At 41.3% G+C, this 27,955-nt stretch overlaps 1 protein-coding gene across 1 annotated transcript in view; it reads left to right on the top strand.

Annotated features, from left to right (window-relative positions):
• Window positions 1-27,955, top strand: part of LOC307123967 (radixin) — a 267,415-nt gene that overhangs the window by 189,261 nt on the left and 50,199 nt on the right. The window contains exons 10-11 of the mRNA XM_079812852.1: window positions 23,213-23,376; window positions 25,646-25,776. Of these exons, the coding sequence (XP_079668978.1) occupies window positions 23,213-23,376; window positions 25,646-25,776 (295 nt within the window). The remainder of the gene's footprint in view (window positions 1-23,212; window positions 23,377-25,645; window positions 25,777-27,955) is intronic.

The following is a 27,955-nucleotide window of genomic DNA, read 5'->3' as shown; positions in this document are numbered from 1 at the left end:
GAGCCCGTGTCTTTCCCTCGGCAGAGTTCCCTCTGCCGTCCCAGGTACGTGTTGTCTCCCTCCTAATTGGCCGAGGCCACCCCTGGGACTTCCGTATGTTGCGCTGCCCACGGCCAGCCCATACGTGTATTCTCCACATGTTAACTCCCTCTGGGCATGATGTGGCTTCCGCAGCTACCTTCACAGGCACGCTTTCCCAGCGTTATCCAATACAGTCGGCTGAGTGGGTCTTGCGGAACAGCAGCTTTGACTCTCCCTGCGTGAACTTTCCCGCCCGCATCAGATCGGGGTCTGTGGGGCTCATCGCTGGGAGTGGCAGTAACTATGGCGTTTTCCATAGGGGATCCCAATTCGTCGGTACGTCCGACGTACGTCGAACGTGACCGACTGAATGGGAACGTCTCGGTTACGTATGGTTACCCTCGTTCCCTGAAGGAGGGAACGGAGACGTACGTCCCGTCGCCACAGCTGCTGTACCATCACTGCAGGTTGAGCCATTACGTGTGGCTCCTCAGTGAAAAACAGCGTGCATTCGCTCTCGCTTCCTGTTTATACCCGCGGTGCGGGGCGGGGCGCGAGATGCAAATCTCGCACGCCAATTGTTCATTGGCCGGTTCTAGATAGCTCGAAGCTGATAGGGGCTCCCAGAAGTAATCCCAATTCGTCGGTACGTCCGACGTACGTCTCCGTTCCCTCCTTCAGGGAACGAGGGTTACCATACGTAACCGAGACGATAGTCTGTGAAAACAAAATGTGCAGTTTTAAGCTCGGATCTATTAACGCATCCACTTCCTTATACAGCTGAATAAAAGCATATTCTTTAAATCGTAAGGTTACATTACCCATGCTGTGGTTCATAGCGCCTGCAGTTTGCCTCAGAGTTGTGAAGACGAAGACAGCCTCCTGAAAATGAGTCGAAAAAGTTGGTCGCGTCCATGTTGAGATTGAGTTGAAGACGGCGTCCTGTCATAGTTGATCACGAAAAAGGAAAGCAGCAAAAAAACATAAGAAATGTAAAAAAAAAAAAAAAGTTTAAAGCTCGTCTTCTACGCGTCATGGCCATGACCTCGACCTCGCACGTCATTGGACTAGGGCTCTACTATGGAACGCGCCCGGGGCCAAATTTCTTTATACGAAACGCGTGACTTATGACCGTTTCAACACGCCCTGTTTTCCGCGTCAACGCAGCAATTTTATACGTGTTTCTTTTGTATGTGTAGACACGCACATTCTGGTCGTGTAACAGGCATACACGCACAGTCGACGCACAGTTTTAACATGTTAAGAAGACACATTTGAACGTGTTTCTTAACGCGCACATTCTGTACATGTCGAAGTGTAATATTTTTTTTAAAGCAGACTTACCTTTAGATGTAGCCTAGGCTACATACATATTAATATAAGATATTAATTAATTGCTTAACTGACTACTGTGCTAGAGTAAAGTAGCCTAATGTTACAATGTATATTAAGTAAATGCTTAATATTATACAATTATTATAATTTATCTATATGGGTTATTGTTTGTTTTTTAAAGTTAGGCTATATATAATTTCTAAAAGTATATATAGGCTAATTTACACAGCACATATTTATAACTGAAAACACACACACACACACACACACACACACACACAACTTTATTCACTTTCACATAATAATGTTTTTGTAATTTGGTGTTTAGTTTGTTGTATAGTTTGTTTATACTGTTCTGTCTCTGTTTTGTTTCCAGGAACATCTGATGAGTGCTATAATAAAATGACTTCATTATATTTAAAGGAACTGTATGTAAGAAATGTATTTCAATTAATCATAAAATGGCCCTGATATGTCACTAGACATTAAGAAATCATGTTAATTTCAAATATTTATATCACTGACAACGGTTGTCCGGCCAAGATATTGTCATTTTAAAAGTGAAGTTGCAGCCCTCAACTGATGTTGATGTTGACATGTTGTGTTTTGGCATGAAGCGCCACCCTCCACCTGTCTACCAATCACGAAGTCAGTAGTGTTTCTGCATTCGGGTTGCCAGCTCTGCTCTAGTTACCACAGCTGCAGCTACAAAATTTTTGGATAAACAATGTCTAACTTTAAGAAACCTAAACAACCTCGTTATGAATCAGAAAAACGTCGTGACAGTGTCCGAAATAAAACAAGGATTTGAGATGCCTTTGAAAGATAGAGACGGCTGAAAACGGAGAATAATTTGAAGACTGATGCCAACGTTGCTAATTTTCTCCTGGACAGGTAAGGTTCATCTATGTTTGGCTAACTTGTACTTAATGTAAATGGTCATTTCAAATATTCATGACAGTCGAACAAAGATATGCATGTTCGTGCAAAGTAACGTTAGGTTAGCGCAGATGGAGGTGGGTCATTGAATTGAAAAGGTAACGTTAAGGAATTGTTTGGTAAATAAAAACGGCGAGTCGTCATTGCTAACATTAGTAATGCATTATCAGAGCCCGTTTCTCTGTCATTATGCTGGGACGCTGAGGAAAACAACATTAGCACGCCTATTATCCGCCTATTATCCGCCTATTATTAGCCCTCTTCACCGCCGACTGCAAGCCTGTGTATGGATCTAATTCCATCGTCAAGTTTGCGGACGACACTACGGTGATTGGGCTCATCAGCAACAACGATGAGACTGCCTATAGGGAGGAGATCCAGCACCTGGCCACATGGTGCGCTGATAATAACCTGCTCCTCAACACCACCAAAACGAAGGAGCTCATCGTGGACTTCAGGAAGGAGTCAAGAGGCACACACGACACCATCCACATCAATGGAATGGCTGTTGAACGTGTCTCCAGTTTCAAGTTCCTGGGGATCCACATCTCGGCGGACATGTCGTGGACGACCAACACCTCCAGCCTGGTCAAGAAGGCTCACCAGCGCCTCTTCTTCCTGAGGACACTGAGGAAGAATCAGCTCTCCTCGGCTATCCTGGTGAACTTCTATCGCTGCGCAATAGAAAGCATCCTGACCAACTGTGTGGCAGTATGGTATGGGAGCTGCTCTGTTGCGGAGCGCAAGGCACTGCAGCGGGTGGTGAAAACTGCCCAGCGCATCACAGGGACTCCACTGCCTGCCATCGAACACATCCAGAGGAAACGCTGTCTGCATCGAGCTCGCAGCATCCTCAAGGACTCCTCTCACCCAGCCCACAGACTGTTTTCTCTCCTGCCCTCCGGCAGGCGTTTCAGGATCCACCGGACCAGGACCAGCAGACTAAAGAACAGTTTTTTCCCCAGAGCTGTCTCTTTATTGAACTCAAACCCCCGTTGATCCACTTCCCTCATAAACTGATAACTCTCCTACCTCACATCTTCCTTCACTTTGTTATTTGCACTACCGACTGTTTATCACAGTAACAACTGTTTACATATGCATCTTGCACTGCCATATCTTAACTGGATTATGCTCATTTGCACTGCCGACTGTAATATGCAACCACTTTCCACTGCACTTTACACTTTTTTTTCCGGATAGCTCTGTCCATAATTTATTGCACTACCCTAATCCACTGCTATTCCTCATATTAGCCTAGCATATTATTGTATACCTCTATCTGTAAAATTCTGTTTATAGTAATAGCCATCTGTATATTGTATTCATAGTACATATTCACCTGTAAATTCTGTTTATAGTAATAGCCATCTGTATATTTATTCACTGTACATATTCACCTGTAAATTCAGTTCTGTTTATAGTAATAACGTCTCTCTATTTATACATATTTATACATATTCAGTACATATCCATGTCCTGCACTTACGCATCCATTGTATATCCTGCACTTGCTGCTATTGCACTTCTGGTTAGACCTAAACTGCATTTCGTTGCCTTGTACTTGTACTTGTGTAATGACAATAAAGTTGAATCTAATCTAATCTAATCTAATCTATTAGCACTGTGTAAACGTATTTGAGACAGTAGCCTAACGTTACCTCAGTAAAAATGATTCCTCATTCGTTCTTCGCATATATAGTGGACAAAACATGCTGCAAGTTGACCTGTATGACCATTGCTAATGTTATTTAGCTTTGCTGTAATTTTACTATAGTATTTTTTCATGTGGGAATGTACTGTCACATACGAGCGTTCATATTTACGATTATATTTGGTTAATCGCCATTAGTAAATTTTTGCATTTCATAATTACTTCACAAAATATCGCTCTTGAAGCATAAACATAATTAACAGAAGGAAAAAAAACGTACTGTGTACGACTCGTCACTTGCCATTGAAAGCTCCGTGTAGCAGCCTACCTTCCTGCTGGATCCTGCAGCCTAGCTGGCAACCTCGAGTCAGGGGGAGGGGGAGAGGGGATACACCGCTCTACAGTAATTTGAAAGTGATTGCAGTACCAGTTTTGGCCACAGTCCTACATACAGCTCCTTTAAAATATCTTTTGATATACATTTTATTAATATTATTAATATTTTATTTACCCATAAACGTGTCTTTAGGAAGCCATAAGTTATAGAGACAAGAATAACTTTTGCCATTTAAATGCCACATTAATTTACTGAGGACCCATACAGCCAATGATCATGTGTGAAAACACTTATACATAAATTGATCACTTAGAAATCAAAACTAAGGTTTGAGAAAGAAAGAATATGCATACAACAAAATATATTGTTTCATAGCAGCTTCAGTAACAAGTTCAAAACAAATTCTGCTGTAAACCGGCTCTAACAAGCCAATATAGTGTCAATATTCAGCTCAAGTGACTTCAGTGTTGATTCAGTTCAGCTGATTTCAGTTCAACTGTAAATTCCTCAGTTGTGCATATTTGTGTGTATTTAGATATATGCAAAAACAACATTTTTGGAAGAGTTAAAATAGTTTTGCACAAAGTGTTGCTTTTGCAAGCGATGTCTGATGTTTTGCATGTTGTGTGTTTTGTGTGTAGAGTTACAAGAAATGGAGCCATATTTTCAGAAATTGTGTGTAAGCAATTAGATAAAACTGTAAATGAATCCAGTTTATTTTAGTTCAGGACTCATAGTCCAGGTGTTAGTAATCTGTGCTTAATCTTTGTTCCAGGCAACAATTTTTTAACTCACGATTAACTGGATTAAGGCCTACTCTTGGCATAATTTAAACCCTGTCCAGGAAACCACCTCTTGAAAATCTGCATTGATAATTCATAAAATGTGGTGTGAGCTCAATTTAAATGACAATTACAGAAAAACACAATCTGACTTAACTATAAACACAAAAACTTGTACTTTTCACATTTATGATTAATAGCCATTTAAAAAATCATTCACAGTGCAGGGTGGAAAAAATAATTTTGGTATGTAAACTGTATGCTTTACTTGATTTATTTGTGTGCTTTGGTTCATTGTCTTGTTGCATCACATAACCTCTCTAAAGGTTGAAGACATGAACTGCTGTCCTGTATTTTGTTTTTTTTACATAACATTGGTTATTGCTAATGACATACAGAGTAATTAATCTACACTGTGAGCCCGGACAAGTTGAATCTACTTAAAAAATTGGAGCAAACTGGTTGCCCTAAAAATTTAGTAATGTGAACTAAAACGAGTACATTTAACTTAAATTTAAGTTAACATTTTAACTTAAACTTTAAACTTGTTTTAGTTAAAAAAATTCAGAACCTAGATAAAACTCCCCCTGCTGCTACTCTGATTTGCATTTGTGTAGCTCACAGCATGTTCATTTACATGATAAAGCCTCCCCTAGAATTAAGGGGAGGGGGGGTCATGGGGGGACAACTGCCAAGCAAGGCCCACGTCAATTTCCGACAATTTACGGCAGTTTTCGGTGTTGCCTGCAAATTGCCGTGCACAGTCGTAAACCTGAAGTTCCACGGCAATCTACAGTGCCACATACTGACGAAAATCCCACTTTTCATGCAGTGTAAAGACGACGGGGGTTCCCCTGCTGCTGAGAAAGGACCCCTCCCACTCCTGTGGTGGAAGAGTCCACCTCGACGACGAAGGGCAGATCTGGATCTGGGTGGACCAGGAGGGGAGCGGTCGTGAAGGCGGTCTTCAGGGTCTGGAAGGCTTCAGTGGCAGATGGGGTCCAGGACAGAGACTTGGGCTTGTTGCGTAGGAGACTGGTGAGTCGACTGGCGATGGAACTTAACAGATGGATGAAGCGACGGTAGAAGTTGGCAAAGCCGAGAAATCTTTAGAGTTCCTTGACAGTGGAGGGGGTTGGCCAGGACTGGATGGCTTCCACCTTCCCCTCGTCCATCCGGATGCCACTGCGGTCGATGTTGTAGCTGAGAAACTGTTATATTGTTGAGTGCTCGGTAGTCGATGCAGGGCCACAAGCCTCCATCCTTCTTTGCCACGAAGAAAAAACTCGAAGCAGCGGGGGAAGTAGATGGACGGATGTATCCTTGCTCCAGCGTCTCCTTGATGTAATCCTCCATGGCCTTCTCCTCCGGAAGTGAGAGGGGATAGATTTTACCTTTGGGCACTGGTTCACCTGGCAGCAGATCGATGGCACAGTCCCATGGCCGATGGGGAGGCAGCTTGGAAACCCGTTGGGGACAGAAGACGTCGCTGAAGGGGGCGTAGCAGGAGGGAACATCCACCGAACGTCTCTCTACCGGACTCTCGATGGACGTGGCGCAGACGGGGAGATCTTGGGAATGAGGAGCGGGACATAACGGTGGCGATGGGAAGCAGTCCGGGAAACAGCTGTCGCCCCACTTCAAGACTTCTCCTGTCTTCCAGGAGATGACTGGGTTATGCTGCTCTAACCATGGGCGCCCTAGAATGATGTCAGCGGTGGATTCCTCCAGAACCAGCAGATGTAGCCTGGTGATGTAGACGTAGACTAACCTACCTCCGACTGAGGGGTTTCGCGGTTATCGACTGGATCTGGTAGATGGTCGGAGTAGCAGTCATGCGGAGCTTGAGCTGGCGGCAGAGGGTGCCCGAGATGAAGTTCCAGGCTGACCCAGGGTCGAGGAGGGCAGTAACTGGAAGGGAGATACCGGCAGCAGTAAGGTTTACAGTAGTGGTGAGTGGCTTCATCTTATTTAGTGAAGGAATGATTGCACTCACCATGGGACGTGGAGGACAGACTGGGCATTCGGAGATCTAATGCCCAGGAAGACCACAATACAGGCAGAGATTCTGGGTCAGCCGCCTCTGCCGCTCAGCCGCTGTCAGACGGGAGTTCTCCAGTTGCATGGCCTCGTGGGCTGGTTCTGGAGGGCTGACACCATCTGGTCGGCGGAGGAAAGATGAGAATGACGGCTGGCCCTGGTGTTCTTCGATACACGACTGCATACGAGTGGCGAAGCGTATGGAGAGTTGAATGAAACGTTCAAGCCCGATGGTGTCCTCGTATGCAGCGAGATGCAGCCGCACCCGAGGATCCAGACCCTTGTTTCAGGTGGTAGAGCTGCTCACCAATCAACGAATCCCAACACGGTTTTCCAAAGACCTCCTTAAAGTGTGCGATGAACCCGGACAGGGTCTGGATCACAGGGCTGTCGTTGGACCAGAGAGATTTTGCCCATCGGAGCGCTTTACCAGCTAACTGCGAGGTGATGAATGCCACTTTGGCGCGATCATGTGGGTACAGGTGCGGCCCACATCTCCAAGACCAGGGAACATTGGAGCGGGAATCCGTTGCAATCCTCTGCCGAACCAGAGAAGGGCGCCGGTCTGGCCATGGGACTGGCGCACTCGGGGGGGCGAAGAAGCAGTGGTGTTGTTTCCGGAAGTGCTCGCTGGTGAAGGTGCAGGTGTGCTGGAGGGAAGAGCTCGCCAAACAGCGTCGACGAGCTCCTTGAAGGGATCCGGGGTGCTCATCCTGGTGCTGTGTGGTGTTGGTCTGGTATTCTGTTACAAACAGAGGTGACACGGAGAACAGATGGCAGATGTAAACAGGGTTTATTTGACAGAACCAGGAAGTGAGCAGATGAGGTGAGTATAGAAGTGGAAGTCCAGTAGAATGGTGATGACAATGGGTAATACGATACGTTCTTGATTGTAGATCATCAGGACAACGGAGCGATGGAGACAGGGAGCCAGGAGACAAGACGAGGAGACACTCAGGAGACTTGGGAGAACAGGTAGGTAGTTAGGTGAGTCCGTGGAAGCAAGCTTTAGCGTGAGCACGTGCAAACGATATCGGACAGTGACTGAGTGCGTGCGGCTTAAGTGCCGGTGGTGATTGCAGTGATGATGACGTGCAGGTGTGTGTGATCAGTACAAGGGTGATTGTGATCGTTGTGTCTGGGAGAGGGTGGAGCCTGGCGTGCTTGTGACAATTATGTGTTTTGTTATATTTATATATGTTTATATATTTATGTGTGCACTGAAAGCTCAAGCTTCAATACCAAGGTAAATTCCTTGTGTGTGCAAACACACTTGGCAATACAGCTCTTTCTGATCCGATGTTCTGATATGATTCCCCATAACGCTATGCAAATTAGTCACTATACCGTTTCTTCATATTGTTTGGCCTCTTATATTTATGGCTAATACCTAATTTAAGTTTTTTCCGATGTTATCAGGAAACAATGCAACGGATCGTGCAGGTGTTCCGGAGTGTTCAGTTCCCCTGTTTTCCCCTTCAGCTTGCATGCGCAACATCACAACGAAAATCATTACCTCATGATTTTGTGGAAGCTCCATTGAGCGGATTGTGTGCTTTTTCATTGCGTATGTCAGTTTGTAGTGTTATTACCTTGTCTCCATAATAAACATTTCACGTTGTTTGTTAGATAATTTACAATTACATACAGGCTTTAAAGTATAGAATAGTTTTCAGATGTTTTATTGCTCAATCGCTAGTCGAAGAGCCTACGTGCTCGATACGTTACCACCTGTGTGGGAGTCTAGCATTACATTTTTACATGTTTTGGAGTCATGGTGTGCCGACATTTTTCTGTTTTTCACTCGGTAGCAATACCTGCTAATTCTCGCTTTCGCCCTGTTTTCTCTGTCTTTTGAATAACAACTAATGCGTCAAGTTTAATTAACGGAAATATCTCAATTAGAACTGTAAATTTTTAGTTCTTCAGGGGTATTCTCTTGTTCGGACAGTCCTTTATATTTTAGTTTTTTATTATTATTATTATTACTGTGTGTCGTGTAGGGGAACTTCACCAAAAAGACATTGTGTGCCTTTCCAAATCATGTAAAATCAACTGAATTTACCACAGGTGGACTCCAATAAAGTTGTAGATACATCTCAAGGGCTGTTTCTCAAAACCAAGTACGTGAACGTCAGACTTGCGTTTTTTTTTGTTCAGACTTAACAAGTTCGACTCAGGAGAACGAACTCCAGAGGAAGTCTGGTAATTCTGCAAACGGAACATCACATTTCTTGATAGCGTCACTCAGCTCGCTTTGGCTACTCCGGTTATCTCTGTATGTATATATGAGGCTGCAATAAAACAAAAGAAATGTTATAAAACACCACTCTGCCTCTTTTTGTTTTCATTTAAAAAAATCTTAAACATATATAGCCACTCAAATGTAGTTCAGGCAACGCGTACATTGATTAACTTCACTGCATATATTTATAACAAAACGAAATATAAAACACAACCCTTTTTTGTTTACATTTAAAAAAAATATTAAACATATTAATATGTGGTTCACACAATAAGTGTGCATATATGATTATCTTCACTGTACTAAATTAAATATGACAAAACACAACCCAGTCTCTTTTTGTTAAATGTCAGTTTTAATGAACAAAATGAATAGCCAGGGAACAAATTATAGATTCATGAGACCAAAGATCGCCCGTTAGATATACACAAGACGAATTACATCTCATGTTTAACCACTACAGAAACATCTGAGTCAGCGGCAAACGTCAGAAGGTCTAGCCGAGGAAAGGCTGCTCTCGCCAGGGTAATGAGCGCTGAACGCCCGACGGTCGACTGGATCTCACAACTACATAAACGGCACATCAAAATTTCAATTAGGCACTGTCTTTATATATAAACCACAGATTTGAGCTTTAAACAAGTACATTCTTGCCTGAAAAAGTTTTAACTACTTTTCGTGACAGAATAACAGTAGTTATATTAAATTACATGGGTTTTCTCATCCACTACTAATTCTTGTTCTTGCTCCTGATCGATTGCTCCTGTCTCCTGTTTGCCTGTTTGTCTCCTGCCGGACTGTAGCTCTGTACAACCTTGCTTGCGTTTGAATCTCTATTTTGATATATCTTCTTTGTTCTACTGCTAAATATAACTTACTCATCACCATACATTGTTTAAATATTGCCTATCACGATAAATTTGACATCGCTAGCTTTTAATCTAAATCACCATCACACGTTAGCATTTCGCTAGCCTGTTAGCTTGTCATCTCTGCACCCGGGTCTCCTGTTTTCTGAGTTCATTTGTTGGATTAGTAAATAGTGTCCAGCAAACAATTGTGGTAAGTTGGTTTAATCAACAAACACTGTAAGTCATGTCATCTCCTGTCATTGTCACTTGCACGACATGCTGCATGTTCAGTATAGGTTTCTCCGCTGGCGAACAGGGCTTCACATGTGATAAATGTAAGGAGATGGTTAGGCTGACGGAGAAGATTTCAGAATTAGAAACACGCATCCATACTTTATCTGAGAGTAGTGAGGATGTAACAGCTTTAGATACTGATTTGGATGCGAATAGCTTAGAGAACTCTGTACATTCTTTGGTTCCGGCTGCAGGGCCCCTGCAGCAGGGAAACTGGGTAACGGTAAGACAGCATAGTCGCAGATCAAAAAATCACTTTTCCGTTCCGGTTAGAACATCAAACAGGTTTTGCCCTCTCAGTGAAGCACCCACTTAGTATCCGGTTGAAAGTGCCCTAGTCATTGGCGATTCTATTACACGGAACGTGAAAATAGAGACACCAGCCACCATAGTCACATGTTTACCGGGAGCCAGAGCGCCTGACATCAAAGCAAATTTAAAAGTGCTGGCTAAAGCTAATCGTAAATTCTCTAAGATTATTATTCACGTTGGCACTAATGATGTTTGACTTCGCCAGTCGGAGATCACCAAAATTAACATTAAAGAGGTGTGTGAACTCGCTAGTACGATGTCAGAGGCTGTTTGTTCTGACAAATTGTTCTGGACCGCTCCCTGTAAAAAGGAGTGATGAGATAGTTAGCAGACTATCATCACTCAATGGCTGGTTGTCTAAGTGGTGTCCGCAAAATAACATAGGGTTCATAGACAATTGGAAAAGTTTTTGGGGCAGACCTGACCTGTTGAAGAAGGATGGCATCCATCCCTCCTGGGGTGGTTCTGCTCTTCTCTCTAGTAATTTGTGTGTGTGTGTGTGTGTGTGTGTGTGTGTGTGTGTGTGTGTGTGTGTGTGTGTGTGTGTGTGTGTGTGTGTGTGTGTGTGTGTGTGTGTGTGTGTGTGTGTGTGTGTGTGTGTGTGTGTGCGTGTGCGTGAGTGTGAGTGTTTGCCACATTGAGAATGTTGTATATGCTCACTCATTCATTTGTGTGTATGTATGATCTGCATTGTGTTGGATTTATTGATTTTTATTGGACAAATAAATAAAAAAATGCTCTGAATTTCAGTTTTTCCATTTATTCCTATGGGTGCCCATTTTTGTCCACGAAGGTGGGATAAAGGACAGTAGACATTCTTCTGACTATAAGTAACATATCAACTTATCTTTATTTGTCCATTTTCACACCTTTGTGTTGCTGTAACCCTTTTCATCAAACCCTAACTCATAATTCAAAGATGGACTTTGGTGTAAAAACCACATTATTATTTTTGATCAATAATAATTTGATTTTAATTTGATCACCTAATAATCTACATGGACCATTGGGGCTTAGACCCAAAGATTGATGCTTGTGGCTATATTTATTATTAGGGGTTCAAGAGCAAATCTGCTTCTTGGTCCAATCTTCACCAAACTTTGCACAAAGCAGCTAGGGACAGTGCAGAAAAATTGAGCTATATCTCCTGAACCAAACATCAAAATTTAATGAAACTCTAATCAAATAGACAACAGGATGCACACCGAGTCACATAAAAATAGTTTCTATAGGGTACAACTGAAAATACATAATGCCATAACTGTATTTTGTTGAGCATGAAAATTAGTATGAATTTTCTTTGGTGAACGTCTAAGCATATGCTCTAAAATGACTCTGTTATGTAAATAAAACATTGGCACAAACAGCCAAACAATTTCTGTGGATAATAACATAAAATCTATTGCTTGTGGAACCATAACTATCAGTGAAGAGTCAATATGGACTGAACTGTAAAAACTACAGATTTATAATTATATCACGTAATTTTCCACAGGAGAGCCATTGTTGCTTGGACCCTGATTATTGCCCCTTGTGCCTATATTTATTTGTTATTTTTAAGTAAAATAATGTTCCCTTTCAAAAGCTACACTCAATGCTGCATAAGCTTATGCAAATGGGAAATGTCTTTGACATAACCAGCTGTGAAAATAGTATGAAAACACAAGAGTTATTTATAGCCTCTGCCGGTGACGTTATAGGTGCACCTGCTACACAAGGCTATAAATAGATGAGCTTCTACTCATCTCGAGATCTTTGTTAGGAGTTAGTTTTCAACTTGCAGTGTGCAGATTTCTCTCTCTTTCTCATCTCGGTTACAAAGAAACATTAGTGGAAAAAGTTCTAGTTAAAAGAAATCTAATCAGTTGGAAACGAGTCAGTAGAGTAAACGCTGTGTATCCATGTTCTCTTTCAAATAACAGAACTGGATGCGCAAGTTTATTGCTGTGTGTGTTTGGGAAGAGCATGCGGTTCGCTGCATTGAGTCAGACGAGTACGAGCATTGCGAGCCTTTACAATTAGAATGCTTTGTGCTCGTCTTGGCTACTTTCAGTCAGCACCCGTGTTCGGAGCTCTTAAATGGGTTTGTTGACGAGCAAGAGACGGGTCCGTCCCTTTCGCTTGCTCGCTCACCAAATACATGTTTCCCCGAGTGATCCCGAAGCGCGCTATAACGTTTTTTTCGGCTCACGCTGGGAATGATGATGAATCTCTGGGTCCACGGACCTCGAGCAGCCGGCCTGCGATCGTTCCTCACATGATAGTAAATCCATACGAGGAATTTATCGAGGTGCTTGTTCGCACATTGGCCAGGGCAGTTTGTCTGGCACCGTGAATAACATATTCCCAAACGCAGTGAGCTTGAGTTTTCTGTCTGGTGGCAAAGTCATGGAGAAAACCATTTACTTCACGTGTTTTTGTGTCCTTGACATCGACATTTTCGACTATCATGGGTGCGAAATCGCGTGGATATGTGAGAATATCCCAGGTGGAAGAGACGCTTACGAGCTATCTCTCGCCTGGGTCTGCATTCATTAAAGAGACCTACCTATCCCCACAAAGCCATGTAGAAAATAAACTTCGGCTTTCCTGGGAAAAGCTTATATATATATATATATGAATTATATATTGTATATTATTTTATATGGAATTTATATATATATATATATATATATTAGGGATGCCACAATTCTCAATATAATATTGAACCGTTCGGTATGGCCTTCACGGTTCAATACGCGCTTGTGAATTGCGGTTTTCTCGGTTTTGCATTTAATTAATTATTTTTCTACAAATTCTATAATTTGCCTCCATCCCAATACTGAACAACGCGACATACATTCACATCACAGGTTAGTGGTAGAGTTATACTCACAGAACACTATAGTTATTCACAATCACCAAAGTTCATTATTTGCATGCGTTTTAAAGCCTTGCCGGTTCATTCGCGTGTGCGGTTTTAACATGCGCTTTTCAGAGCGCGCGCACTAAACGCCTGTCAAACACGCGATTACTGGACTAAATAGTCCTTTTACTGCGTTAATACTGTCAAATACACACAAGGTTAACATAAACACATTCGGTTATGTCTAAAGTAAAAGTAAAATCGTGTGTGTCTGTATATTGGATGCAGTATATTAGACAACAGCGCAGAAGTAAACACGCGATCCTTAAAGGGACAGTTCACCTATAAAATTATGTCTTGATAGCACGCCAAAATGGCATAGCGAATTGGCGTGTCATACATACGCTATTTCATGAGATCAGTCTGCATTATTTACTCACTCTAAGATTGTTCCAAATCTGTATTAATTTCTCGATGACAGAATTTTCATTTTTGAATGAACTATCCCTTCAATGTTAACAAAAGACAAAGAGAAAATCACTCAATGCTCTTGACAGAAAAACTAATACAGTAGCTAAGAATCAGTGTATATTTTATAGTGAAGTCTATGTAGTGTTTTATTTTTACATTCATTCATTCAATTTCATACTTTAATGCTGCTGTACTGCTCTGAGCTGCCAGTGTAAATCTTTATATATATATTTATTTTATATTATACAATACACTAGGAATACAAGGATTTTTTTTAAAGTAAAGTTTTAAGTTTAAGGAAGGTTTTTCAATTCTGTTAAGTAAAATAAAGAAAGAGTATTGCAATAAAAAATTGTCTTTTTTCTCCTTAACATCTTGCTGTTCCTGTCGCCTAAGAATAGAATAACAAAACATTTATGTGACAAGCCATCAGAACCAAACCGAACCGAAAACCGTGGTTAAAATCCGAGGTATGTATTGAACCGTGGACTAACTGTATTGTTGCATCCCTAAAATAAATATATATATATATATATATATATATATATATATATATATATATATATATATATATATATATATATATATATATATATATATATATATATATATATATATATATGAAATATAAATTGTATATGATTTATATAAGAATATTAAATATAAAGGGACAGGCTGGTGCTGCGCTGCACACAATGGCTGTCTTGCAGGCATATCAGGCTGACCTTCTGAAGGATTTGAGTGGTTCATTTGGTGACTCAGTTAACTCTGTAGTGGCCAGATTTAAAGGAGTGGAAGAAACACGAGGAAGTGTTCACTCAGTTTCTTCCTCAATGTACTCAAGGGAAGGGGCTGTCAGCCACACAACCTCTCTTCGGTCCTTCAAGATTTAGGGGGGTAATAAGCAGAGTGTGACAAGTCGCGCTCTCCCTCGTAAAGATTGGAGACCGGCTCGTCATCCTCAACAACCTCCCAGGGCAGACCTCGGGACTATCATCAATATAAGAAGTCCAATGGTCTGTTGCCCAGTCTGCCCCCGCAGGACAGGGCGTGTCAAACATTTGCTCGCCCCATCCCGTTATCCTCAAAATTGGCTCTAGTGATTCGGGGGGGCAGCGGTGAAATGTTAGACGTTCAGTGTTTAAATCCTGCTATCATCCAGGACACAGAACATCTAACATCCCCTCAACAGGAAGTGTTAAAATTGTCACTCTCAGAGTCTGGCAGCGTGGAACTTCTGTCAGATGTTTCTGCATGGGTGTAAAGCCCAGTAAAATTAGTAAACTAATTTATTTGTCGTCCTCCGTGTTTGAACGGTGTGGTCTCCACTTTCGTGAAGGCGGAGTTGGCTATCGTACTGTCACAAGTGACAGCAGTTACTTCCTGGTCCCCAGTAGGGTGGGGGGGTGTCCAATCTTAGATCTTCGAGTCTTACGAGGTGGGCACAACGGTTTCCCGCTCGAATCAAGACCATTCAGTATACCCTGAGCAAAGTCAGGCTAGATCAAGATCTTACTGATCATCAGCACCAGAGTGTTAGGTCTCATGGCATCAGCATCCACGGGTTTCCCTTTGGGGTTGTTGCACAGAAGACCGTTTCAGTTGTGGCTCAAAGCCAGAGGACTTAGGGCCAATCCTCAGGCAAATAAAGTGGCGCGCCATGTGGCTTTGTACACTAACTATGTGGTTCAGACCCCGGTTCTTGCCTTGGGTCCCACTCAAGGCATACCTTGTCGTCGCAAGTTGCTAACGACGGACGCTTCCCTGACGGGTTGGGGTGCGGCCTTAAGTGGTCGTCCAGCCCAACGGGAATGGTAGGGTCATCAACTGAGTTGGCACATCAACTGCCTCGAGTTGATGGCTGTATTTCTGGCCCTGAAATACTTTCTTCCCCAATTGAGGGGCTGTCATTTCCTAGTGCGGGTGGAAGTCTCATATATAATCACCAGGAAGTCTGTGCTCACGCTATCAGAATAGTGAGACAGATTTTTCTCTTGGCTCAGAACAAGTTCCTGTCACTCGAGCAGTGTACATTCAAGGGCGGTTGAATGTGGGAGCAGATTTACTGTCAGATTAAATTACAGATGGGGGGGTGGAAACTCCACCCAGAAGTAGTCAAGCAGATCTGGACCAGATTTTACAGAGCGGAAGTGGACCTCTTCGCCTCTTCTCAGACAGCGCAATGTTCCCTATGCTTCTCTCTCAGTCACCCAGCCCCGCTGGGTGTCGGATGTGATGGTTCATACATGGCCAAAAATGCATCTGTATGCCCTCCTTCCAGTCGCACTGCTCCCGGGAGTTCTAGCCAGGGTTCGCCAACAAGGGTCTTGCTTCTTATCGATAGCGCTGCGTTGGTCGAACAGGGTTTGGTTCTCGGAGATAGTGTCTCTCCTCAACGGTTCACCGTGGCAATTCCGGCGAGAAGGGACCTTCTGTCTTAGGCAGAGGGCATGATATCTCACACCAGGCCCGACCTGTGGAACCTTCATGTTTGGCCCCTGATGGGCACCAATTGAGGGACACTGGGCTTTTGCCTGCAGTTATTGAGACCATCCTAAGTGCTAGGGTGTCCTCCACTCGGAGAGTTTATGCCAATAAATGGGGTGTCTTTGAAAGATGGATGTATGACACATAATGCAGACTCAGTCAACTGCCAGGTTGCTTCAGTTCTGGATTTTCTGCAAGAGAAATTGTCATCAGGCACTTGCCCCTCCACTCTCAGGGTTTATGTGGCCGCTCTATCAGCTTGCCACGCTCTGATGGATGGGGTGCCGCTCGGGAGGCATCCTCTGCTCGCTCGCTTCGTTGTGCCAGGCAGTTGAGGCCTCCAGTAAGAACCAAGATCCCTTCATGGAACTTAGTTATAGTCCTCGAGGGTCTGGTTGAGACCCCCTTTGAACCATTAGAGTCAGCGTCTGACAGACTTCTGACGCTTAGAATTCTTTTTTCTTTTGGATACAACTTTCTGCAAGGAGTTGTCAACAGCCACTTGCCCCTCCACCCTCAGGGTTTATGTGGCCGCTCTTTTGGCTTGCCACACCCTGGTGGATGGGGTGCCGCTTGGGAGGCATCCTCTGCCTGCTCACTTCGTTGTGCCAGGTAGTTGTGGCCTCCAGTAAGAACCTAGATCCCTTCATGGGACTTAGTTTTCAGTCCTCGAGGGTCTGGTTGAGACCCCCTTTGAACCTCTAGAATCAGCGTCTGACAAACTTCTGACTCTAAAGATATTTTTTCTTATGGCTATAACTCCTCTGAAAAGAATTGGGGACATGCAGGCTCTGTCAATTTCGTCATCTTGCTAAGACTTTGCCCCAGGCTTGGTGAAAGTGATTTTGCATCCTGACTACCTGCCTAAGGTTACTTTTTCGACTGTACATCCTGTCACTCTTGAAACCTTCTGCCCTCCGTTGTTGATAATGCCGGATCAGGAGAAACTTCATAGACTGTATCCAGTCCATGCTCTTCAGGCCTACGTCCACCGCACTAGCCAGTGGCGTAAGTCAGAGCAATTGTTTGTTTGCCATGGGGGCCGTAACAAAGGTTCTGCCGTCACCAAAGCAAGGCAAGGCAAGGCAAGTTTATTTGTATAGCACATTTCATACACAGTGGCAATTCAAAGTGCTTTACACAGAAATTAAGTTAAAATAGTCATAAGTGAATAAAATAAAAATATATATAGTATACCAGTTATAATTGGAATTAAAATAAAATAAAAAATGAAGATGAAATCCCCTATCTGGGGTGGAAGAAAATGGAGAGTCAGGTTTACTTTAAAAATATTTGTCAGGTAACTGTGCGTTTAGACAGTACCCTTACAGATAAATCTTCTTGGCCTAACTTGAGGGCGTTCTCTAGCTTTTTTACCCGCCAGAGCAGATCTAAACGGGTCTTCCTCGCACCGAAGGGAGTACTCAAAAAATATTTGTCAGGTAACTGTGCATTTAAACATTACCCTTACAGACAAATCTTCCTGGACAGGAACACCAGGGCTATATCTACTTTGTTTGACCGTCAGAGCGGATCTACACGGTCCTTCCTATTACCACCAAGGCTATACAGATCTATCCGTCAGAGCAGATCTAAATGGATCGTCCTCGCGCCGGAGGGATTTCGATTTATCGCTCCCCCGTCTCTCAACCTCTTCCACCCAGACAGCCTTAACAAAATAAAAAAATAAAAAGTATAATTAAAAACTAAAAATAAAACGGTTAAATTGAAACACATAATTAAAGTGCAAGCAGTTCGGACAAAGCACAGAGCTCATTGAGTAAATGCATAAGATAAGGTGAAATCAGTCGGACGTACAGTGGCACAGCTCATTCAGTAAATGCACAGCTAAACAGATGTGTTTTTAGTCTGGATTTGAAAGTGGCTACTGTTGGAGCACATCTGATCTGTTCAGGAAGCTGGTTCCAGCTACGGCTGGCATAATAGCTAAAAGCAGACTCTCCTTGCTTTGAGTGAACACTTGGTATTTCTAATTGACTTGATCCTGATGATCTGAGTGATCTGTTGGGTTTGTATTTAATCAGCATATCTGCAATGTATTTAGGTCCTAGGTCATTGAGTGATTTATATACAAGTAATAGTACTTTAAAATCGATCCTAAATGTAACTGGAAGCCAGTGTAAAGACCTGAGGACTGGTGTGATATGGTCATATTTTCTGGTTCTGCTCAGAATCCTGGTAGCAGCATTCTGTATGAGCTACAGCTTTCTAATGGTCTTTTTGGGAAGGCCAGTGAGAAGACCATTACAATAGTCCACCCTGCTGGTGATAAAAGCATGAACGAGTTTCTCTAAGTCTTGCCTGGAAATAAAGCTTCGAACCACTTTTAGACTTAGCCTCAAGATATGCGTTCACCTTGAGAATTTCATCTTCGTTTCTTAATGTAGTGATTTCAGTTTTGTCTTTGTTTAACTGAAGAAAGTTTTGGAACATCCAACTGTTAACTTCATCAATGCATTTACATACTGTAGAGAGTCAATGGGGCTGTAGTCATTAGGTGATAGGGCTAAGTAGATCTGGGTGTCGTCAGCATAGCTGTGGTAAGCCATTTTGTTATTTTTCATTATTTGGCTCAGTGGGAGCATATACAGGTTGAATAGGAGTGGTGCAAGAATTGACCCTTGTGGGACTCCGCATGTCATGGATGTCCACTCAGACTTATGGTCTGAGTGGACCATAAGACCGCGTGGACCACCAAACAAACAATGTCACATTGGGTCAGGGATGATTGGGTCAATGTCACATTGGGTCAGGGATGCTATTGCTCTTGCCTATGAGGCGCGCGGTCAAGCTTCGCCTATAGGATTAAGGGCTCACTCCACCAGGGGAGTCGCCTATTCTACTGCTCCCTTACAAAGTGTTTGTGATGTGGCAGGTTGGTCCTCTCCACACACATTCACATAAGATTTTATTGCTTGGATGCTCATGCCACTCCGGGCTCTCATGTCCTTGAGTCGACATCACAGGCAAATGCCTGAGGCTTCTTGCGTTCTTGTGCACACCTACACAACCGCAAGGGGTCCAGGCACCAAGCACGGCGGCGTGGGTATTCTCGTTTCCATTTGCATAAGCTTATGCAGCATTGATTGTAGCTTTTGAAAGGGAACACTTGGGGTTACTTGACTGTAACCCTGTTCCCTGCATTGCTAGGCTGTGCTGATGATGCTTCAGGATGGGACTTCAAACAAAGAGATCTGTTGGCTCCAGCTGAAGCTCATCTATTTATATATAAATACCTCCGGGTCAAGTTTATTGATGTATTTTCAATTTTTTTTCGCAGCTGGTTATGTCAAAGACATTTTCCATTTGCATAAGCTTATGCAGCATCTCGTTCCACTTTATCAGGGAACAGGGTTACAGTCAAGTAACCCCAATAGTTTTTTCACTTAAAATATGTTCCTTCAAGTACTGCAGTGTCTCGTGTAACTGATAGATTTTTTTGAACGTGCACTTAAATAAACTTTTGATATGTGGAATACTGTAATATCAGAATTCCAGTTAATATAGTCATTCCAGCTGTTTTATTTAGATTTCTAGGAACCAGAAAAATACATGTAAATATATGTGTGTAAAAATCAATTTGGCAGGTTACTTATTATGTTGAGTCTCATTGCTGGAGAAGTTTGTGTAAGCCAAATCTGCAGATTTAGCAAATACTCAACTTGTGAGTCGTCATGATATATTAAATACAGCGCATTGCGTAGAATCTGCGCATATCTGTCTTACTTGAACAAATAACGGTGCTCTTGTTAATTTGCATTGAAGCAATAGAGCTCCGGAGGTTGACGTCACGCAGCCTAAACTCTGCCATTTTGGCAGGCAATCAGGGGGAGCGCTAGAGCAGCTGTAGCATTGGTATCTAAAATAATTTAAAACCAGACTGTTTAAACCTTACTATTTCAACATGATGGACAGCTGATGTGCGCCAGGATGCCAGAACAGGTGGGGGAAAGCAAAGGGGAAATCATTTTATCAAAGTAAGTTGTTGAAATGCCGTGAATTTCAGTTTCATTCTTAACTACTTTTGCCTCAAGTAACTAATGATAAAAATAAGTTCCCATTAAATATGATACTTAATCATGAATAACATGTGCTTTTATATATAAATAACATTCAGAAACTATAGGCTATTTGAAACTAAATTAGGATCAATAAATAAATACTGAAACAAAAAAATAAGAAATGGCATTTATTGATTATGACTGATTTTATGTATTTGAAACGAAATTAAGGATCAATGTCAGGGTTCTGTCACTTCGGTCTAGTTTACTCTTGGTTTGTGACAGAGCCCTGACACTCCTGTATTGTTTGTCTTGTCTTGTGTGAGCGCGCAGCTTTGAGCATGCTCGAGCTGCGTGCTCTTCTGTCCTTGTGTTTTGTGTGTGGGGCGTGGTGTTCGGATCCCAGCACTTCGGTCCAGTTTGGGTTTCAGTTTTGTTTTGGGATTCGGACATTCAAGCTCCGCGTGTTTGTGTTTTGTCACGAGCGCACGACATTCTCGTGTGCTCTGTCTTTTCGTGTGAGCTTGCGCTCTTCTGTCCGTGTGTGTTGTGTTCTGTGTAGCACGCAGTTCGTGTTTACATCGGCCGCGTGCTTTCATGTTATGTTTTGTCTTGTGTTGTGTAGCACGTGGCTGGTGTATTTCACTGGCTGTGTGCTTTCATGTTGTCATTTTTTGTGTGAACATGCAGCTGATGAGTTCTCATTAGCTGCATGTTCATGTCACGTTTGGTGTGAGCACATGTCTTGTCAAGTGTTTCTTTGTGCCATGTGCTCATGTCTATTGCCTAATCCCGCCCACCTTGTTTCCTGATTATTGGTTAATTTGCCCCACCTGTCTTCCCTTGTTACCCTCTTTTGTTTGTTCCCTATTTAATCTCCTTGTGTTTGCAGTCCTGTGGGGAATCGTCGTCGTATTAACCTCATGTTTCCCTGCAAGTCAAGTCGTGCCTAGCCAAGTCGTGCCTAGCCAAGTCAAGTCTGTTTTTCCCCCCTCGGGTAGTTTTATTTTGTCTTGTTTTATTTTGTTATTATCATTAAAAAGCCCATTCCTCTGCATCTCTGAGTCCTCGCTCCTTTCCCTTCAACAAACCCTGACAATCAATAAATAAATACTAAAATAAGAAATGGCATTTATTGATGATGACTGATTTTATTTATTTGAAACACAATTAGGGATCAATAAATAAATAAATACTGAAACAAAAAAATAAGAAATGGCATTTATTGATTATGACTGATTTTATTTGACATGCACAACACAGACCTATGGAATAGATGCACACAGCAGCGCGCTGTTTTGGACGGGTTCATGCTAACTGCTAACATGTAACGTTAATCTATTCACATGTTTTCTCTCTTAAAATGTAAGGGCATGCAGACCTATTTGTCAGCATTATCGTATACTATGTGTAAAGGATTGAAGTCTGTCATGTAAAACAAGTGAGTATTGATGCAGTTCAGTCTGCCTGCTATTCTATCTGTTAATGTTACTCCCGATCGGAGGCTTCCGCAAATATTCAGTTTATACGTAGATGTAGGCCTCAACTAAGTTTATTGGTGAAAAAATATTTAGAAGTGTATAAGTTGTAACTTAGTGCCCATTTACGTCAAAACTAGGCTAGTTGTAACTTGCGCACAGCTGGTGCAACAGGTATCCTAACAGGAAAGCCTGTTCCTTTATCGATACACGTGAAAAGCACACCGGGGGCATTATAGGGATCTGTTATGTTTAATCTATTAAGTTTTGCTATGTACAAGTCTATGTCTTTTGAATTAAAGTGCGAAGTGAACTCCATTGCCTTGAAACTCATGCTGGCGCCGGCTGTTCCTGCCTGCCAAAATGGCGTCGTAAACAGAATGGGTCACGTGACCTCCGGAGCTCTATAGTGAAGTTTAAAAGAACATAATAATGTGGCGATACTTGCCTGGGGTTACTAACCCCAGTGAAAAAAAGGAAAGACCCGCCAAATAGTGAAGGAAACCAAGAAAAGAAAATTAGAAGTTTTAATACCAAGTGGCAAGCTAGGCATGAGTGGCTCATCTTTGAATCAAAACGTAATGTAATGTATTTTGAGGACTGCAGGACATGCGCTTTGGAAAAACACAAAACAAACAATTTTGTACTGTATTGATCTTTCCACCTAAAATACATTTTTGGTGATGAGGATGAAAGAAGAAGGCAGGAGATGGCTGGATGACAGGATTTTATTTGAATAAGAAATTAATATGAAATCCAAATATTATAATTCCTTCTTGTTCCTTCCTTGGACCACTTTTGAGAGATACTGACCACTGCAGACCGGGAACACCCCACAAGATGCTCTGGCCATCACAATTTGGCCCTCACGCTTGCCCATTTTTCCTGCTTCTAACACATCAACTTTGAAGACAAACTGTTCACTTGCTGCCTAATACATCCCACCCACTAACAGGCGCTGTGATGAAGAGATAATCAGTATTATTCACTTCACCTGTCAGTAGTCATAATGTTATGCCTGATCAGTGTGTGTGTATATAATGAGTTGTGTATATATGACAAATATATGTTGACTGAATCTTTTTGATTTTGACATCAGGACTTTGTGTTCTATGCACCACGACTGCGAATCAACAAGCGCATCCTGGCTCTGTGTATGGGCAACCATGAGCTGTACATGAGGAGGAGGAAGCCTGACACCATTGAGGTGCAGCAGATGAAGGCTCAGGCCAGAGAAGAAAAACACCAGAAACAGATAGAGAGGTGACAATTAAAACTTTATATGCCATCATTTGCATAAACTTTCTATGGTTTAATTTTATGTTCTTCATAGTTTATTTTTTTCTTAACAAAATTAAAACGATACTGAAATGCTTAAATGATAAATTGCACAAACACAATTGTAGTTCATCATAATGTGAACTACAATTGTAGTTCACATAATTTTATTTGTTTACATTCAGGACAGATGAAGATCTCAAAAATATTATTGGCCAAAAAGTTGCAGACATGGGGACTTGTGACTTGGTGACTTGGACTCGAGTCGACTCGAGTCTCTATTTTTATGACTTGTGACTTGACTTGACAAAAAATTAAATACTTGAGACTTGACTCGGACTTGGAAGTTAAAGACTCGGGACTTGACTTGACTTGAGACACGATGACTTGAATGACTTGAGTGTTAATCACATCATGTTTTCAGTTTGAATATAAAATATATAAATTATTTTTTTAAATAAAGTTGCCCCAGCTGGAGCGCAGGCTGAGAATAGCGTTGTCATGACTGGATCACGACACTATCATCAGTCATGCCCTCTCGTACGCACACCACGCCCACTTAGATCAGATAACGTTATCACATCAACATGTCAGCCGGAGGGGTACCGAGGGTCATCGCTTTCGGCTTCAGCAATTATTCGCAAGATGGCAAAAGACGAACAGCGTTGCAAGACATGCAACATAAAAATCACAGACAGCCACACGACAACCTCCAATTTCGTCCGTCATTTGAAGAGCCATTCTGCCCAGTAAGTGCTTGTCAATTTGTTAATGTTATCTGGTTAGTTGGTAGTTAGCTAATGTAATAATAGCTAAAGTAGCCACTAGCCCAGGGGTCACCCACTGTCATATCATGAACACAGACACTCAAAGGTATTCAATTCACGGCAACCCGTCAAAATAAAAGTTCGGTTTAACGTGAAGAAATTGACTACAGATTGTAGCCTACAGTAAATTTAGCTACGTCTCTATGTAATAATAATACATCTCTACTAATAATAATAATTATGAAATATATAATACTAATTATATAATTATTAATGGTTGCTTATTTTTCACTTGATCTTTCATTTATGAACAATGTTTACTTTTAAACAGCATACAGCCTTTACATGTTTATGTATTATTTACTTATGATTATCATTATAAATAATAAACATTGATTTTTAAAAAATATTTAAATAAAATAATTTGCTGTGGTACCAAAATTGGTACAGAGTACCGTCAAATTTTTATGGTATTGGTACCGACTACTGGAACTACTACTACACTCTTTCAGGTGTAAAACAGTTAGGATAGTTGTTAATATGAGAATTATGATGCATTATTTAAGAGTTTTATATAACATGAGTAGCTCTCTGTGACTTTCATTTTTAAAAAGTAGCTCTGAAATGAAAAAAGGTTGGAGACCCTTGCTGTTATTTGTTTTATGGACTTAATGTTGAAAATTTAAAACATTTTACATTTAAATTTAAAACACTGTTGGCAGAAGTGAAAAATAAATATTTTTATGAAGTTACAATTTAGTTTGATTCCATGATGTATTTTACTGAACATGAGTATTTACAATGCAAATCCAAATTATTGTAATTTACTGACAGTTACTTATATCTTGTCTTTTCACTTTATTAAGATCAGATTCTGCAGGTAAAATTACAATAATAAGCTGACTTGACTTGGACTTGACTTGACTTGACCTACTACAGGACTTGACTTGACTTGACTTGACATAGCCTGTGACTTGACTTGACTTGCCCAAGAAAAAAATACTTGGGACTTGCTTGAGACTTGAAGGTTCAGACTTGAGACTTACTTGAGACTTGCACATGTGTGACTTGGTCCCATCTCTGAAATGTTGTATGAACTTAAACATTTCTAAAAAGTTACTATGGTTGCTATGCTTCGGTGTATTGGTATTAAAATAGATAGTTCAACTAAAAATTAAAATTGTGATTTACTCAACCTCATGCCATTTCAAACCGATAAGGGTTTCAGAACACTAATGAACATATTTTCATTATTCTTATAATTGTCAATACATTAAATTACATATGTATTACATAAAAGTTAATACATCCATATGAATTGAGTCTTTGAATCTTAGTCTTTAACTTTTTGAAGCGTGATCATTTTTGTTACATAGACTTTCAATGCTATGCAACTTTTTTCTCGTTCCATTTTTTCTGAAGCTTAGTAATTTTTAGGTTTTGTTGTATAAATCATTTTTGAATGCATCCTTCTCTGTCTCCATCAGAGCTCAGCTTGAGAATGAGAAGAAGAAACGAGAGCATGCAGAAAAGGAGAAGGAGAGAATAGAGCGAGAGAAGGATGAGTTAATTGAGAGACTGAGACAGATTGAGGAACAGACGATAAAAGCACAGAAAGGTACAAATGTATCTGGACTTCACTCATAGTTGATCCTGCCCTCTCTTTCCCTATAATGCTGGGAAGTAGAATACATTGTTTGAATAAGAAATGGTGGTTCTCAAATGGTTTTGCTTCAGGGCTCAAATTTTACATTTGACGACCAGCACACTACCAAAATTGTTTATCACACAATAATAAAGTATGTTTTGTTTTTTTTTAGTTTATCATCCTCAATAAACCCGTCTCTGGCGTGATGACTCCGATATTTTGATTATTCTTATTTAATATTTATTCAATCGACACATCATCCTCAATAAACCCGTCTCCGGCGTGTTGTCTCCGATTTTTCAAATATTCTGATCTATTATGACCTCTGACCTGTAAAGTTGCCAGAATAATAATCATACGCTGTTTGTTAATTGGCCACAGGAGAACTGGCACCCCGACTGAGCCTGGTTTCTCCCAAGGTTTATTTTTCTCCATTAGGTCACCTGATGGGGTTTTGGTTTCCTTGCCACTGTTGCCTTTGGCTTGGTTTGCTCAGTTGGGGACAATACATTTTTCAGCTAAATATCCAAATAAATCAAATTAAACTAAATTAATCATATAAATTAAATTACTGATCTACCGTAAAACTTCAAATAATAGCCCGGGCTTCTATTTACCCAAATCGCCGAATTTCACCGGCTTGTATTTGAAACAGGCGTCTATAAGAGACAGGCCTTTAATTTAGTGTTGAGATGTTCAAGCATGACGGTAGGAGGTTTCCACATTATATTATGTTTTATTTATAATTAATTCGAATGTGTTTAACAAATCATTTTATGTAGGAAATGTCTTAGATTATTGGCAGCACAAAAAACGAAACGATGTAGAACAATATAAGTTACCGCTAAAATCCATTGAGCGTATGAACTTGTTGCCCGAAACACATCAACAAGAAAGAATGAAGGCTACCCTGTAAAACAACTGCAATCATGTGATAGAAAATTACTCTATTCATCACTATCATCATCCCCGCGATTCTTGATTCAAGTTCATGGGCGAATTCCTCCTCCACTTCTCCCTCTCCAGCCTCCGCTAACTCTGCCTGCCTTGCTCGCACTAACAGCTCCGGCCATATGCGCACGGCTCTCCCTCTTTGAAACAATGGATAATGTGGTCCTCGCTTCCATCAGAAGCTACTGTCAGGCCACATACCAAAGGATAACATCCCGAGGTTAATGAAATATATCTCCTCCTTCTCCCTCACACACACAAACACACGCGCACGTCTGCGCGCAAGCATTAAAGGAATGTTTCAGCCGCTCCGTATCCAGCTTTACCCACGCTTGAAATTTGACAACTGTCAGCTTAAATGTCAAATTATACTTTTCTCCATGGTGGTATTGAGAGAATTAAGAAAAACTGAAGGTTCGTTAACCTCTTTGTTATGTTGCCATAGTGATGAGTCGTTCATGAACGGTTCCGTCTGTCACGTGAAATTTAATTGAACAGACGATCTGACGGGTTTGAGAAGATCAAATACAGCCCGATACTAAAAAACAGACCCGGCGTCTATTTGAGACCGGCCTTTATTTACCCAAACCTGTCGTCACACCAGGCGTTTAAAAGAGACAGGCGTCTATTTGGGACTCGGCTATTATTTGAAGTTTTACAGTAATTACTAATCTAAAGCCCACAGTGTCACTGTATGATAATTGAAATGAGCTAGATGACATCACCGTTTTCTCCGGAATGGCTATACGGCTGAATAAAATTCTGTTGCATTATTTTCCTGTTTAACACTGTGAAGCTGCTTTGAAACAATCTGTATTGTAAAAAGCGCTATATAAATAAAGTTGACTTAACTTGACTTGACTTAATATATCCCTGTTACTGTGTAATTATACATTTAAGTACTGAGTAATATTAATTAACTACATGTACTTACTGGGGTTAGGGAACAGTTAGAATTTGTTTTAAGGTTAGTTGCATGTAATTAGGCATAATTTATAGGACTTAAAGATTTTATTATATTTGCAATTTATTATTTGTTATAAATGTCTTTTAGAAATTCGGATGTAAGGAATTAAGATTTGTGCAAAATTTTTGTATAAATGTGTTATATTCCAAGCTAAGAGCATCTGATTTTCGTACCTTATGCACACATCATGAGTGAAAAATAATAAGTGATGTGAGAGGCCAAATTACTTTC

The sequence above is a fragment of the Gobio gobio genome (assembly GCF_949357685.1).
Source record: "Gobio gobio genome assembly, chromosome: 3".
Taxonomy (NCBI): domain Eukaryota; kingdom Metazoa; phylum Chordata; class Actinopteri; order Cypriniformes; family Gobionidae; genus Gobio; species Gobio gobio.
Note: the sequence above shows the minus strand (reverse complement) of the source record. Positions and strands in the feature narration are given on the sequence as shown.